The sequence below is a fragment of the Excalfactoria chinensis genome, chromosome 8 (assembly GCF_039878825.1).
Source record: "Excalfactoria chinensis isolate bCotChi1 chromosome 8, bCotChi1.hap2, whole genome shotgun sequence".
In the NCBI taxonomy this organism is placed as follows: Eukaryota; Metazoa; Chordata; class Aves; order Galliformes; family Phasianidae; genus Excalfactoria; species Excalfactoria chinensis.
This window is the reverse complement of record NC_092832.1, coordinates 14,290,226-14,305,646: the sequence shown is the minus strand read 5'-3', so window position 1 is coordinate 14,305,646 and position 15,421 is coordinate 14,290,226. Positions and strand designations below refer to the sequence as shown.

Sequence of the window (15,421 nt, the reverse complement as noted above, 5' to 3'; positions counted from 1 at the left end):
CAGTCTTAGCTTTACTCTGCAGACCTTGATCGTGAAGTACTTGCCACTGCTTGCTAATGGAGACGGTTGGTAATGTTACATCCAGTAGGAAAATTACTGCAGGTTTCTGGCCTTGGGGTTTCCCACAAGTGGTGCTGCAGTGTGACCTAGACTGCTGAGCAGCCAAAGGCACACAGCATTGGGTTTGTCCTGTAGTACTTTTCCCATAGCGATGCTGAAGGGTAAAAAGAACCAACAATTAAACCTCCTCTAACCTGGTACCTGAGGTATAAATAACCTGTAAATAGCCAGGGAGGGCAGGCTGTGCTCTGAAGAGATGAAAAAGGGGATGTTCTTTTCATTTCTCTTTTTGAGGATGAAAAGAGGAGAACCATCAGAGCCCGAATTAACTTGCAAACACAGTGTGGAGGTGTTGTCAGGTTAAAAATACAAGCAGTCCATGAAATGTGGTCTGCCCTGTGCTGCTGCTCACGTTATTTAATTAAAGCAGTGGGAGCTCAACGTTTTGCTTAATTTTCCACTATTCATGGTGCTCGAGTTTTTTGGGAGGGGGTTACTTTGCTCAGTGTGGACAATGAGGACTTGTGTCTGTGCTAAGAGTGCTGCTAAAAGCCAAAGTAAATACTGGAGTGGTTGTAGTTGTGCTGACATAACCCCCTATATGAATGTTCTTACTCAAACTTTTTTTATATATATAATTTTACTTCTATTTATTGGAAATGGGTTTAGATCTGAGTGGAAAAAGCTGCCATGTTACTGGGGTTGGAGTGTTCATCGGAGGTCTGTTCTGCTTTTATTACCCTTTTCTTGTGCAAAATGTGGCAGGAGATGAGTTTTTTTTTTCTTACATTCCACCAGTCTTTCCTGGTTAAGTCACACAGACTTTAGGTGTAAAATGGGCAGGAGACCGATCCAAATATCAAACAGTGCAGCCAGCAGGAGCCGGAGGTGCTCGTCCCTCTGTGCTCAGCACTGTTTGGGCTGCATTCAGCTGTGGGCCCCTCACTGCAAGAAAGACATTGAGGCCCTGGAGCATGCCCAGAGGACAGGGAGCTGTGTGGAGTCTGGAGCACAAGTCTGAATATTGAATATTAGGAAAAGTTTTTGGCCTTGAATGTAGTTTTCTGCGAGAAATCTCTTGAAATTCATCATGGAAGAACCCCTTTGCAGTGATGCAGACTGGGGGGCAAGGTCTTCGCTGAAGAGACTTTGGGGTCTATGAGTTATGTTGGTAGCAAAGGCCATCTGCAGCTTGGGCACGCTGAGCAGAAGTTCAGGCAGGAAGAAAGGGTTACTTCTTTTGTTAGGCAGTTGTTAGGCCACATCTTCAGTCCCATGTCTGGCTTTTAGCCCGTTTTGATGCAAGGAAGATGTGATTGAGTCATGGCATACACAGCCATGAGGATGGTAAGGAGTGTCAGCCCTTCCTGACTGTCTTCACCCACTGGAAGGAAAGCTGGTTTTTCAGAACTGGGGAGGTGTTCAAAGTGGACAACAGATGACTGGTAGTGGTGGTAGCTGCAGCAGAGGTAGCATAGTGCCTTCCAAATGGATTCAGAACATTCAGGGTCCAGTGGGTCCATCCATCTGATAAGAGCACTGAAGCCTTAATGGTGATACTCAGCCACTTCAGGTCCTATGGATCATGCGTTACACCAGAACTGCTTATAGCAGAATATCCTACTGAGCCTCTTCTGTCTTGAGAAGCTGTTGTTGCCAATGGGAAGTTGGGAAGTTCAGCTCATATTTTTATTTGCCTGTTTTCCTTGTAGTCATTTAAAATAAAGAAGTATTTACCTGTGTTTTTTCCATCCACTTGTATTGCAAGCACCATAGTTGCTATTTCTTCTAGGGAAGTAAGTGGGTTGCAGTGGTACAGGTATTGGAGTAAAAGTGCTAATTTCTCTTGATATTAAATGTGAATTGTCCCCAAACTAGCAGTGATAATTGTTGTTCTGTTCATTTCTTTATGTGTGAGTTTTTTGTTTGGTTTTTTTAGGCTTGAAGTTGGAAAAAGAATGATTTGCCAAACTACTAGTCATAGGGCATGATTCACTCAGGGCCTGACAAACTGTTGCCTTTGAGCACTTTGGGCTTAGAAATGCTGATGGGCGGATAGTCCTGGAGGCACCAGTCCTTTGTGCCAGAGCTTTGGCTCATTGGTGTCTTCCAAAGGCTCTACTGGGCTGTGAATTTGCCTTCCATATAACAGCACCGTTACAGCCTGGGCAGTAAAATGGCATTTTCCTTCTAGCAGTTTCATTGTGTACAGATGGAGAGATGCCTCCAGGTTCCCATTCCCATGTCCCATGTCTGGCTGGAGGCTGTCAGCTCTTAGAATTATGGAATCATTTAGATTGGAAAAGATCTCGAAGATCATCTAGTCCAACCATCCCCCTACCATCAATATTGGCTATTAACCATGTACATAAGTACCACATCTACACGTTTCTTGTATACTTCCAGGGATGGTCTTGTGGACTCATTGTGAGAGCCTGCTCAGTGGGACCAGCCTGGCTGTGGCAAAGAGCATGGTGTAAGCTGGGCTCCGGCCTTTTTCTTCCTCCTGTTATCTCTGCTGGGTTTGCATGATGCCTGATAGTGGTGTGGCCATGCTGTGTGGCAGGAGCCTCTTCCTGTGGCTCCGGGGATGGCCAGGAACAAAAAGCCATTTTCACAAAAAGCCATTTTTTCATAGTTCTCTGTGGTATTTGAGGAATGCTGGAGCTGTTGCTCAGTGCCTGCGCAGCTGGAGCGTAGGAGGGAAGTGGAACAAGACCAATTAAATGCATGTGGTTGAGGGAGGGCCAACCGAGTGCACTGAAATGGGGCTTGGGTGGTTGGCCTGAAATGTGTGCAATTCACAGAGCAGTCTGATTTCATTCGTTCCATTCAGCAGCAAGCGGCAGTTTCTGTCTTGCTCAACATCCATGCCATCTAGGTTTGCAGTGGGGTCTGATGAGGAGCTTGGTCAAAAGCAAATCCCAACATCATGGCTGGCGACACCACCCTTGCTCTACCACGGAGAGCAAGAGCAGATAACAGGAAGCAAGATACCAACATCTATTTGCTTGCTGCTTTCCTTATTTTTTGTTTTAATAAACAGGAATCAGTGTTCAACAAATAAGTTTCCTGTCCCTGAGTGATTGTGTTGCTTTGAGAATTCATTTTGTTAAATTTAACCCAGTGTTTATACTCCTGAAGGAGTATGAGAGAACTGTCAATTCTCAGTGGAGCTTCCAGAGCTGTGGCGGTGCAGGATATGCCCTTCCATGGGGGCAGTGCTTTGCTTTCTGGCCAGGAACAGTGAGCAGCCCTTCAGCTTAAGGGAATGTGCTATTGGATCAATCACAGCTGTGAGAGCAGCTGGACTGAGGTCCCAAGCCCAGGGCTCTGTGCTGGAAAGAAGTAGCTGGGAAGAGCATCGGCTTGGTCACGTGCAACAAAAAGGCTGTCACAAGGCTGTGAGCATACAAGTTGGAGGGGACCTTTAATGGGCATCTAGTTCAGCTCCCCTGCGCTGAACAGGGATGCCCACAGCTCAGTCAGATTTGCCTGTAAGAAATAGTTCTGCCTAGGGTAACCCATGTACCAGCTGGGAAATGTGAAGGAACTGGCACCATCCTGGACCAAACAGACAGACACTGCTCCTGGTGCCTAAATCTTGTATGAACTGTGCTCGCTGTGCTCTTGTTTTCCAGGGTGGCCACTGACCACAATGCTGATAACACCACCGCAATCCTTAGGGAGTGGCTGAAGAATGTGCAGAACCTCTACCATGACGTGGAGTGGAGGCCAATGGAAGACCCGCAGTGAGTACTGCAGCAGGGGCTGGCTCTTGGAAGCATAGCCCACATTCCCTAGGTGCTATCCTGCTCTCCAACCAGGGGTTGCATTCAGTCAACATGCATGTTTTTCTTTGTGGGGTCCGTCCCATTGCCTGAGGTGATTCTGCTGTTTTCTTTGCAAAGAAGGCAGCAAGAGCGCTGTGTTTTTTTGACTGCTTTCTTTGCTAGGTCCTACCCAGAAGAAATGGGACCAAAACATTGGCCAAGCTCTCGGTTCACCCACGTGATGAAGCTGCGGCAGGCTGCTCTGCGTGCTGCACGGGAGAAGTGGTCAGACTACATCCTGGTAAGTAAAACCTTGCATTTCTCACCATCCTCAGGCTGAAGCCATTCAGGCCATCCCTCTGGTCTAAGGGAGCAGTGGAGTGGAGCAGCTGTGTGGAGATGGGTGCCTGTGGTGGTGGCTTCCCCACAGCAAGTTGTGTCTTGCCGTGTCAAACCCACCATCTCAATGCTTTTTGCCAATACCTCAAACTTCTGGCTGCCATGTTCCTTGGCAAAGCATCAGGAAAAGTGTATGACTACATCTAATAACAAACTTATTTTCTTCTTCCTTCTCTAGTTTCTCGATACGGATAATTTACTGACCAACCCAGAAACTCTGAACCTGCTGATAGCAGAAAACAAGACCTTGGTGGCACCGATGCTGGAGTCTCGCTTTCTGTATTCCAACTTCTGGTGTGGCATCACCCCCCAGGCAAGTGGTTGGGTGGATGGGGCATGGTGACTGCAAGCTGTGCCTTCCTCACTTGAAAACACCACATCTGAAGGGAGCTGTGCTGGGTCTGAGGGATGCTGTTCCTCAACTGAAGCCTGGAGAAGCAATACAATCCCACTAGCTATGTTTGTTTGTTTAAAAAAAGTATATACTAACATACAGCAAGTGATTTTTCTCATGTATGAGCAAGATTTATGCGATGGAGTCACAGAGGAGTCTGTGTGTGTGCGTGCTGAGGTGTATGCACAAAAGACAGAAGTACTAAGGGAAGTGCTAAGGACAGAAATTAGAGTTGGGTGTTACCTTCTCTTATACCTTGGGCACAGACTGCCCAAGGAGTGATGGATGGGATCAGCATCCCTGAGGGTGTTCCAGAGCTATGAAGATGCCACAGGTCTGCCTGGTAGCTGGGGTGTCAGTAGAGTAACATAAGAGAATGACAAACATGAATGATACCTCCCCACAATGTTTTTCCATCCTCTAGAAATCACAGCTTGAGTTGTGTGGGTATAAAAATAGCAGGAAAGGATCCTAAACTTCCCAAATTCTTGGGAGTTTCACGTAGAGATAAGAGGTTTGTGAATGGTGTTAGTGATTCCATGGCTTTTTTGGCATTGTTTTAAGATGGAAATAGTAACTTCACGGTGAAGGCATTTTCTTGTAGGTTTTTAAGGTTGACTGCTGAGACAGACAGGTTTTCCACTGATGTAAATCAGCATTTCTTCACGGTCTGAAGTGGTTCGCTGCCTGTGTGCACCAGCCTCAGCCCTGGCCCTGGGAGTCCCTCTCCAGTAGGAAGATTCCATTGACACCAGCACTAGCTGCAAAAAGAAGGGGAAAAAAGAACCACAGCAGAAAACGTGCCTTGCAGGATGTGGGGAGGAAAAAGCTGCTCTTTGAGCTGCTGCAGCACGTGGCCGTGCTCCCAGTCTCCATGCTGCTCTCAGCCTTTCTCTCCCTGGGGCTGAGCTCAAGAAGTGGGTGTGAAACCTACTTGCCCTGTGTAGGTGCTATTGTGGCAGACATGGAGTGCCCTTTGTGGCTGCTGTGTGTAAACTGTGCTCCCAGGATCAGACCTGAATGTCTGAATGCAAAAAGAGCTGTGGAGGGAGCCAAGGGAACACTGTTCCAGGTTTGAAGTGCTCTTGGTTTTGCATTGGGAAGGTCTGAGTTTCCAATAGCTGCCAAAAGAGAGAGAAGGTTGAGCTTTATCTTTTGGGACAGGAATTGTTTCTAAACGCTTGACTGAACCTATCCAATTAGGGAATGCTTGAAAGTCTGTGAACTGGGCACTGATCCATCTCTGCTGGGGAGGACAAAGGGTGAGAGCTTTTGCTGGAGAGCATCTTTGCAACAAATCTCTTGCAACGAGCGGCCTGCTTGTTGTGTTTGCAGGGCTATTACAAAAGGACCCTGGATTACCCTTTGATCCGGGAGTGGAAGAGGACAGGATGTTTTGCTGTCCCGATGATCCATTCCACGTTTCTCATTGACCTGAGGAAGGAGGCCTCCACCAAGCTGATGTTCTACCCGCCCCACCAGGACTACACCTGGAGCTTTGATGATATCATGGTCTTTGCTTTCTCCAGTCGTCAAGCAGGTATGCCTTGGAGCCTTTGCTGGGGAGGGTTCACTAGCAGATGTGCAGAGGCCTGCTTGGAGTTCAGAGACCAAAAAGCCATATGTTGACTCCAGTGGTCAGTTTGTACCCCACTCCCTTCCTCCACTGAGGAGTCTCCCAAGGAGAATGGGAGCTCTTACAGGGACAGGGGCTTTGTGGCACCCACCCTTCATTTGTGTCACAGCAAGGCAGCAGTGACCAAGGGGGAATGTTGTGAGAGTGGAAGGCATCCTACATTCTGTAGCTGGGGTGTCTACAGTCAACACTTCAAGAGGCTCCCTGAGCAAAGGGCAAGGCAGGAGGCTGCTGGTAATGTGTCTGTCTCTGTAAGAGGGGGATTTCAGCTTGATCTGAAATGCAGGTATGTGAGGGATGTTCCTGATGCCTGAACACGGCTGTGGGTCCTGTCAGTGCACTACAAAGGCAGCCAGTAACACCAGCATCTTCAGCTTTTCCACCACTTCTCACACTAATGGGTTTTTACTGTAATAACAGATCTAGTGAGCGAGTCCCCCTCCCCATTTTGAGGTAGCTTTGCTATTTCAAAGTAGCCTTTATCCCAAAAGGAACAGAAATATTGACACGAATGTACACAGATTAACTGAGTTTAAACCAGCGGAAGATGAGAGGCAGAGATCGGCGAGCCAGATAAGCTTAGCTGATAAGATCAGTGCCAAATCAATTCATATCAGCAGGTAGGAATTTTTTATTCTGCCATTCACCTTAACTGAAGTTGACAACTGGATGTGCTTTGGCAAGCATTGCAGCCAGCAATGTGCTTACAGAACTTCAAGAGGTGGGAACATAGGGGTCATTAGTGCAGACAGTTCTAGAATACCAGTCATGTGGGTTCAGGCAGTGGTGAGTTAATAAAAGGGCCTTATCAGAGCTCAATGAAAACAACAAGCATTTTCCATTCTCTTCCTTGGGTGTTTTTGAGCAGGTTGCCTGATCACAGGTTGGAAAGGATCTCTCTGATCCCTAAGGCCAACCCCAGCACACACCCACTGTGCCCAATAACCACATCCCTCAGTCCCACATCCCCATGGGTCTGGAACCCCCCACAGGGACAGTGACCCCACAGCTCCCTGGGCAGTTGTGCCAGTGCCTAGACTTGGCATTTCCAAGATGGTTATCAGACATTTTCCTCAGTGTTCTTTGCTGACACAGGTAAAAATGTCTAATCTTTATTTCCCAGCCAAAACAAACAGAAGTTAGGAAGATGTCTGCTTGCAAAGCCCCTGCTGAATCTTTTGCAGAGGTAGTGGCAGGGCCTGTAGCTGCACGGGATAACCCAAGCTTTGCAGCTCCATCCTGTGTGACCCCAGGCAGGGCCTCCTGTCACCCAGAGGAATAACAAGACATCCAGCAGGATTACTTCTTTCCGCCTGACCTTCACTACTTGCAGCTTGCATCAGGCTCTGCTTTTACTAAAGGCCTGTTCTGCCCTCTGCTGTAGGATCACTTTGAATGCAAAAGCTAAAAAAGACCCCTTTCTTTGGTCACAGTCTCTCCCCTTGACTGGTTAAAAATACCTGCTGCTAGGGAGGGAGTAGATATGGTTTTCATAGGAGAGGCCAGATTCTGCTAGCCAACAGAACAAAATATGGCACGGTGATGTTCATAGGATCATAGCATGTATTGATTGAACTGGAAGGCCAAAGAGAGCTGCACACAGCACCACCAGCCAACCCCAGCCCCTCTGGCTGAGAGCAGTACCCAGTACTCACAGAGCTGTGCCCACTGCCATGGGGTTGTGACTGTGCATCAACAGAACAGTGATATCTGCTCATAAAAGACCCAGCTCTCATTTCTCTTCTACAATCCTCAGGAATTCAGATGTTCATCTGCAACCGTGAGCACTATGGTTTCCTTCCCATGCCCCTGAAGTCACACCAGACACTACAAGAAGAGACAGAGAACTTTGTGCACACGCTGATTGAGGCTATGAGTAAGTGGCTGTGCCCCGCTGTGCTGGAGCCCCCAGTGAATGTTTGCAGACACGTTCAGTTATATCAACCAAGTGTGTACATCCAGGTGATGATTGGGATCTCTCCTCTATTTCAGTTGATCGTCCTCCCATTGAACCCTCTCAGTATGTCTCTGTTCCACCAAAGCACCCTGACAAGATGGGATTTGATGAAGTAAGGAACTTATTTTGCTGTCATTGCTTTCCCATCTATTACATACTCCTTGTAAGCTGAGCTTCCAGATGTTTTCCTTGGAGTATAGTATGTTTTTACATCATTAGTTCTTTCCCAATCACTCCCTTTTGGACTCAAACTTTATGCGCAGAGAAAGCAGCAGCCCTTATTGGGAAGAAGCTGTGCTGGGCAGCCACACAGCCAGTCAGGTCTGTGAGCACTTGGTGCTCTGTTCACAAGCACTGATCCCTGTGTTTTGTGACAAAAAAACCCCACGTCATTTGGGAAATCTCTCCTGCTCTTAAATGACAGAAGAGAATGATTTCTTTAGTTTTGTTGCTTATTCTGCTACATCTGTTCACACAGCTCGCATAGAGAAGCGAGAGCCCAGCTTGGCTGTGTGTCTGTGTTTGCAGAGCAGCTGGTGTAGGTTTTTTTCCACGTTGCCCTTTGTGGCTGTGCTGTATTTATCTAGTTTATTATTTTTGCATTTGTACTGAGCTGGAATTCAAGCTGCTTCTTACTGGGATGAGGTTTTGCTGCACGACATACAAAGCTGCACTTGTACGTGTCTGCCTGGGGCTGAAAAATATCCCCCCTCCTCTACCCCCCCCCCCCCGCTGTTTACCTACAAGCGAGGGCTTCAGCCCTCCACCAAGGAGTCTGTGTCCTCCAGGTTTGGGCTGAGCCCTGCCCAGACGTGTCTTTTCCAGGTCTTGGCTATCTGCTCTGGCAAGGAAAGCAGTGGAATTTCAGTGCCTGAAGTAATGACAAAAATCCTCTCTTTATGCTGTCCTTGTGCTTGGCTGGTGGCCCTGCTGGTAATCCTAAATATGGGCAGTTGCATCGTAGTGGAAAGACATGTGGGTTAGTGTTCAGCTGGAGCTGACCATTGTACCCTGTGTTAAATACAAGTCAAAACATCCTATGCATGTCTTTATACAACGCAGGCTTGGTTTCTTTGCAGCTGGAAAAGTAACATTCCCCTCTTCTATACGGACTGGTTTTAGACAAGGAGCCTCTCACCTTCCCCCTTAAAATCAGCCCCAGTTTGGGGACAGATTCTAAAGTCTGGAACAAAACCAAACCTGCTATTTGAATGAGTTCTGTTCTTCCCATGGGGCTGCTGGAAAAAAGAGTGGATCAACACTCTCAGTCCATCCTCCCAAACCAGGAGGCTGATTGAATGTCTTTTCCCATTCAACCCAGATTTTCATGATCAATCTGAAGCGTCGGAAGGACAGGCGGGACCGAATGCTGAGGACGCTCTATGAACAGGAGATTGCGGTCAAGATAGTGGAGGCTGTGGATGGAAAGTGAGTTCACCGCAGCCCTCTAGTACTTGGGAGGAGGTTTATAGCAGGAAGACTGACTTTGTACATGGTCTGATTGCAGTAGGAGAAGGGGAAATGGCTGTAGAATTAAAGGGGGGAGATTTAGGTCAATATTAGGGGGAAATTTCTTAATCAAAGGCAGTGGGGTGCTGATACTGCTGCCCAGAGCTGTGTGTGCCCATCTCTGGGGGTGCTCTTGGCTGTGGATGGGGCTCTGGTCAACCTGAGCTGAGGAAGAGATTTAGGGTTCCCTTCCAACCCACAGCATTCTGTAGTTCTGTGATTCTTTAAGTCATCAGCAGAAGTGTTTGAGGACAGTTACCTCCTGGCAAGACCTTCCATCCAGGTGCTATGAAACTTCTGTGCTACGGTGTTAACCTGATATAGCCCTTTCCCTGAGCACTCCACTGTAAGGTGTGTTAGGGCATTTTTATAATGAGAAAGGAGAGCACACATTTTAGGTCTGAAGTTGCACAGATTCCTGGAGGAGAGAGCAACCCATATAGATCTAATGGTCTTTAGGTCCTGGGTATCCATCAGTTTTTCCCAGAACGTCAGCAGCATTTCCCATTTTGCCTCTGTGTCTGGCTTAAGATGCAACTGTTCTGCAATGGTGACACATACTCTGTTTCTCAGAGCACTGAACACGAGTCAGCTCAAAGCTCTCAGCATCGACATGCTGCCAGGGTACCGGGACCCTTACTCCTCCCGGCCGCTGACTAGGGGAGAAATCGGCTGCTTCCTCAGCCATTACTACATCTGGAAGGAGGTAAGAGGTTGGTGGGTGCTGTTCTTGACAACTCTTGCTGCCTGTAGCTGGTCTTAGAGGCTGGGAGTGGTTCTGCCTCCCTGCCTACAGGATCTGGGAGCAGCTGCCAGGTCAGGTTGACACCCAGTGATCCCAGGCTGTCACTGATCTGTGCCCTTGTGTTGCAGGTGGTGAACAGAGGACTGGAGAAGACACTCGTTATTGAGGACGATGTGCGCTTTGAACACCAGTTTAAAAGGAAGCTGATGAAGCTGATGGATGACATAGAACAAGCTCAGCTAGACTGGGAGCTTATGTAAGTGGCTGGCCCCAGGCACCTGGGAGCTGCTGGGCACACAGATGGGTGCAGCAGGCCGTGCACAGTGGGCTCTTCCCACTGGGAGAGATGCACTCCCTGGGGCAGACTGGAGAGCCCCAGCTGTAGTGGGGGCTGTTAGTACCCTCTGTTGGCAGTGCTGGTTGGTCCCAGAGGTGTCAGAGATGCTGCTGTGGCAGAGGAGTTGGCACTGCCTGGTCCTGGGGTTGGACTGAGGCATTCAGTGCCCTTACAGAGCCTTTCACAGCTGTGCCACTGCTAGGTTACAGTATGGCTGTCTGGAACCACTGCGGGACAGTGGTCTGGAAGTAGGGATGGCTTTTTGGATTGACTCTCTGTCCTGTCCTGGTGGAAATAAACAGTTGCTGCAGGTCTGCTTCAATTCAAGTTTTTGTGATCTCTTCACCCTTTCAGCTACATTGGCCGGAAAAGAATGCAGGTGCAGCAGCCCGAGAAAGCAGTTCCCAACGTCATGAACCTCGTGGAAGCCGATTACTCATATTGGACCCTGGGGTATGCAATCTCTTTCCAAGGGGCTCAGAAGCTGATTGGAGCAGAGCCTTTCAGCAAGATGCTGCCCGTGGATGAGTTTTTGCCAGTCATGTACAACAAGCACCCTGTGTAAGTAGGATACCTCTGTGGCTTGGGTTGACATATGCTGGGACTTGCTGAATGGTCTTAAAATGCATGGCATCGATGTTTATCACTTCTGCAGCCTGGCTGGGGGAGTAAGGCAGTGGGGCTGTGGGCCATTCTGAGGTGCTTGCTGGCTGGTAACAGAGGCTTTGTCTGCAGCACTATAAGACTATGTCCCCAACCCTGCGGAGGGTCAGACCTGCCCTAGACCAACCCCAGCACTACCTTGCTGCTCTGGGTCCTATCTGCTCAGCAGGTTGGCTTGTGGCTCCAAGTGGTGGCACTGATGGACGTGCACTCAGCTCTTGATGATTTTTCTCCCCCTTTAGAGCGAAGTACATGGAGTATTATGAGTCCAGAGACTTGAAGGCCTTTTCAGCAGAACCCTTGCTCGTTTACCCCACCCACTACACAGGGCAGCCCGGCTACCTCAGTGACACAGAGACCTCCACCATCTGGGATAATGAGACCGTGTCAACGGACTGGGACAGGACACACTCCTGGAAGTCACGGCAGCAGGGCCAGATCAACAGCGAGGCACAGAACAAGGACTCCCTGCCACCCCAGTCCTCCCTCAACGTGCCATCCTCCAGGGATGAGCTATAACTGCCTGCTTCCCTTGGGCTCAGCCCAACCTGCCTCACACTTCGACTTTTCACCTTTGGAGGCTGTAGAGCAGCTGTTTGCAGGGCCTTCATCCTGCTGCGTGGGATGGCGCAGCAGGGCTGCTGGGTTGGGCCCTGTGTGGTTGGATCCAGTTGGGTTGGAGCCGGTTGGGCTATGGCTCACTGGGCTGCTTTTCCAGGACTGTGGGGAAATGAAGGAGGAAAAAAAGGTGTTCCAGACAGGCAGAGATCTGAACAAAAGCCTTTGCAAGCTTTTGATAAAAAAAAAAAGAAAAAAAAAAAAAAAAAAAGAAAAAAAAATATTCCTTGAATGACATCTTTCTACAGTACTTTGTGTAGAATGTTGTATTTATAAAAATTAATATATAGAGGTGTACAAGTGTTCATACCTTTCTGGATAGCTGTAACTGGGCTGCTGTGTAGCTTTTCTCCTTGTAGGTCTGCAGGCATTTATAACCCTGTTCATGAGAGAAACTGCAGGGAGTGTTTGAGTTAGGAGGTTTTGTTTTGTCATATCAAGTGGTTTCCAAAAACACTCCATGCACTGGAGCAGTGCTCTAAGTGTAGTGTCGTCTTCATACTTCTGCAGGAAAGCAGTCCTGGCTTCCCCTCTGAATGTCAAAGCTGCCCGGATCCCATTCAGGTGGGCTGCTGGCCCAGAACAGATGTGTTGGTGTATCAGAGAACCTGCAGAGCAGCAGGCAGAGCAGTGCTGCCACTTGTATTTCCTCTGCACTCCGAAGGGAACATGTTCCGCTTCCTCCCTCCTCCATTTGTTCCTCCAGGACAGAAAGGCAATTTGTCTTGATATTTTCTCATGGAAAGAGCAAACGTCTTTATTTTTTGGGTGGGTGCTGATGTCTTTGTTGTTGGCTCTTGTGACAGCAGAGTTGTGATGCTGATTTTTTGAAGAGGTTTGGGAGCAGGCAGGTGGCCGTGGGCTGCAACTCTGGGCCGCTCTCCTTCATGGCAGCATAGAGCCTCGCTGCCAGCTGACCTGTACAGTTGATCTGTGTGTTGTTGGTTTGTTGTGTTGTTTGTTTGTTTTTAATTTCTTGTTTGTTTTTAATAATTCCTGATCCATGTTGTGCTTTCTGCTCAAAAAATGACGTGTTATTACCTGTCAGCGGGTCTGATAATACATAGAACCTGGTGCAAGAAAAGCAGCTGTGTGGGCTCTTCTTTGGGTGGGAGCAGGCACTTCTTATGCTTGGTTTGGCTGACAGAGCGTTTTCCATTCAAGTCCAAACTGGTGCAGTCAAGAGCTTTACCAGGGGAGGCAGAAGGAGCTGGGAACCTGAGACAGTTTACGTGGTGATGCTGGAGAGAAGGGCATTAATGGAAGGGTATTACTACTGACACATGGTAGTAATAAAGCCTAGGAGAAGGGCATAGATTAACTTAAGGCAAATATCAGTGAAAAAAAAAATATTTATATGCTTATTGTATAAAGATTACAGGTAAGCAGTAAAAAATAATATACATATATATATATATATATATAAAATGTTCTGGGGAGGGGTCATTTTAAAATCAAGACCATTTACCTTTCAGCTTAATACATGCATGCAATGGTGGAGTTAGCAAGATGCTGTACAGACATCAGTGCGTTCTTACACTGAAATGCAAAGAAAACCACTTCTGCTGTAAACTTGTGCTAACCCTTGGCACATGTGAGAGGTTGGTTACAAACTCAGGCCTCCCTCGCTTACCTAAGTCCAGTTGTAGTTTTTACAAGGTCTGTGCCCTGGGTGGTGCCTCCTGTAAAGGCAGTGTGCAAAATGGCACATGCGCTGCTGCTTACATCACGTGTTTATCACAGACTGCTGATGTACTCTGAGCCCAGTTTGGACATGGCAGCTGCAGAGCAGGTAGAAGAAAAGCCCCAGGCATGTGTAAAATTCAGTATGTGAGTTTATTGGAACTAACACTAACATATCCCAAAGGCGGTCTTGTTCAGTAAAGGCTGTTTACAATGCCCCGTCTCATCTATGGCTTTATAAAATCAAACTTCCCTCTTTCCAAGGAAGCCTGGACATGGGAAGACACTCCAGGTATGTGTTCATGGGGAATAGATGGTTAAATTCTTTATTCCAGCTGAAAGGATGTACCATGTCAGAAAATTCATTTATAGGTATATACAAGAGCAATGGCGTTGGCTGGAGGTTATGCATAATAATGCTACAAGGATATAAAATCTGTTTGAGGGTAATGCTGGAAATCTGGCTATTTATTTCCTCTCAATACCCACTTTTAAGACAGAAGGTAGTGTAGTTGCCTCCCATGGAATGGAAATGGTGGAGTTAGTTAGTTACATGGGAAAGTTCTCCTGAATATTGATTGCACATTGCAAAGAGGTACATCAGTCATGTCAGAGTGCATGCAGAGGCATCGACTTCTGTTGAGTGGGTTAGCCAAGCAAAAGGAGAACCGTACGGCAGTGGCATTGAAGTCCAGACGTGTAGTGTTGAGTGCCTTCTTCATGAACAAATCATGCCATTCATGCGAAAGCAAGCAGTCTTCTCTTTCAATGTTCTTTGGAAAAAAATAATAATGCAAAATAGGTAATTTTCTAGCTTTGAACAAGTGCAAAAAGAAGGCTGCTAGCAGTGTGAAGGCAATGCACATGCTTGCAGTCGCTTCTTCCTTCTCCACAGTTGAGTGTTTTGGGGCTGTACCCACTCTGCCTTGCCATAGGTGCACTCGGTGGAGCTCACCCCTTCTTGTGACCCAGCACTCTCCTTGGGCTGCGTGGACCAGGGGGGACTCCTGCCCCCTTCTGGAAGAACAGGCCTGTGGCTTTTCTTCTCCAGTTATATAAAAATAAACTTAGGTATTCTCATTGTGTGTAATACTGGCACAAAGAAAAGGTTTTTCTCACATAAGAAGTAGGCTTATGTGGTGTTCTGAGTACAAACATTGCAGTCCTGTTTGCCCCTCTAGCTGGGGTTTCTCACCTTCCTAGGCTAATGTGCAAAACAAAATAATCCTAGTCTGGCCTGTCCTGTAAACCCATGTCTGTCCAGCTGCAGGTGAAGAGACTCATATCTGTCTGGATGATAACCAAACGCTTGCTTGGCATTTGTTTCCAATGTTTTCAGCGCTGAATACTGACACCTTCACCTGCTGCGATTCTGTAATACTGGATGGTAGTGCAGGTAGGATTCTCAAGCAGTTCAACTCAGAGCCACGGCATCCACCTCAGAGTGTGATTTTGCTGTTCCTGTTACTCCAGCACCCCCGTTTGGCAGTTCTGGGGAGTGTCAGGCTGGATCTGCTTCTCATTTTCACCTGCTCATCGGTGGGAGCTTTTTTCCTCAGTAGGAAGTCAAAGTTCACCTGGCTGTTCATGGCATAGAACACGTTGGCGCTGTCTGGGATCACCAGTTCTGCAACAGAAGGACCAGAG

The 15,421-nt window shown here is 47.7% G+C and overlaps 2 protein-coding genes across 4 annotated transcripts in view; one reads left to right on the top strand and one right to left on the bottom strand.

Annotated features, from left to right (window-relative positions):
* COLGALT2 (collagen beta(1-O)galactosyltransferase 2) overlaps positions 1-13,171 on the top strand; it is a 31,333-nt gene extending 18,162 nt beyond the window's left edge. The window contains exons 2-13 of one of the 2 annotated variants that reach the window (XM_072343591.1): positions 2,467-2,536; positions 3,702-3,812; positions 4,017-4,134; positions 4,411-4,545; positions 5,962-6,166; positions 8,019-8,138; positions 8,255-8,331; positions 9,541-9,647; positions 10,302-10,434; positions 10,602-10,729; positions 11,165-11,371; positions 11,716-13,171. In XM_072343591.1, the coding sequence (XP_072199692.1) occupies positions 2,469-2,536; positions 3,702-3,812; positions 4,017-4,134; positions 4,411-4,545; positions 5,962-6,166; positions 8,019-8,138; positions 8,255-8,331; positions 9,541-9,647; positions 10,302-10,434; positions 10,602-10,729; positions 11,165-11,371; positions 11,716-11,992 (1,686 nt within the window). In that variant the 5' untranslated portion in view covers positions 2,467-2,468 and the 3' untranslated portion in view covers positions 11,993-13,171. The remainder of the gene's footprint in view (positions 1-2,466; positions 2,537-3,701; positions 3,813-4,016; positions 4,135-4,410; positions 4,546-5,961; positions 6,167-8,018; positions 8,139-8,254; positions 8,332-9,540; positions 9,648-10,301; positions 10,435-10,601; positions 10,730-11,164; positions 11,372-11,715) is intronic. The other variant, XM_072343590.1, reaches the window with a different exon arrangement.
* A 256-nt stretch (positions 13,172-13,427) lies between these two features.
* Positions 13,428-15,421, bottom strand: part of RGL1 (ral guanine nucleotide dissociation stimulator like 1) — a 63,283-nt gene continuing 61,289 nt past the window's right edge. Inside the window, exon 18 of one of the 2 annotated variants that reach the window (XM_072343126.1) lies at positions 13,428-15,401. In XM_072343126.1, the coding sequence (XP_072199227.1) occupies positions 15,214-15,401 (188 nt within the window). In that variant the 3' untranslated portion in view covers positions 13,428-15,213. The remainder of the gene's footprint in view (positions 15,402-15,421) is intronic. The other variant, XM_072343127.1, reaches the window with a different exon arrangement.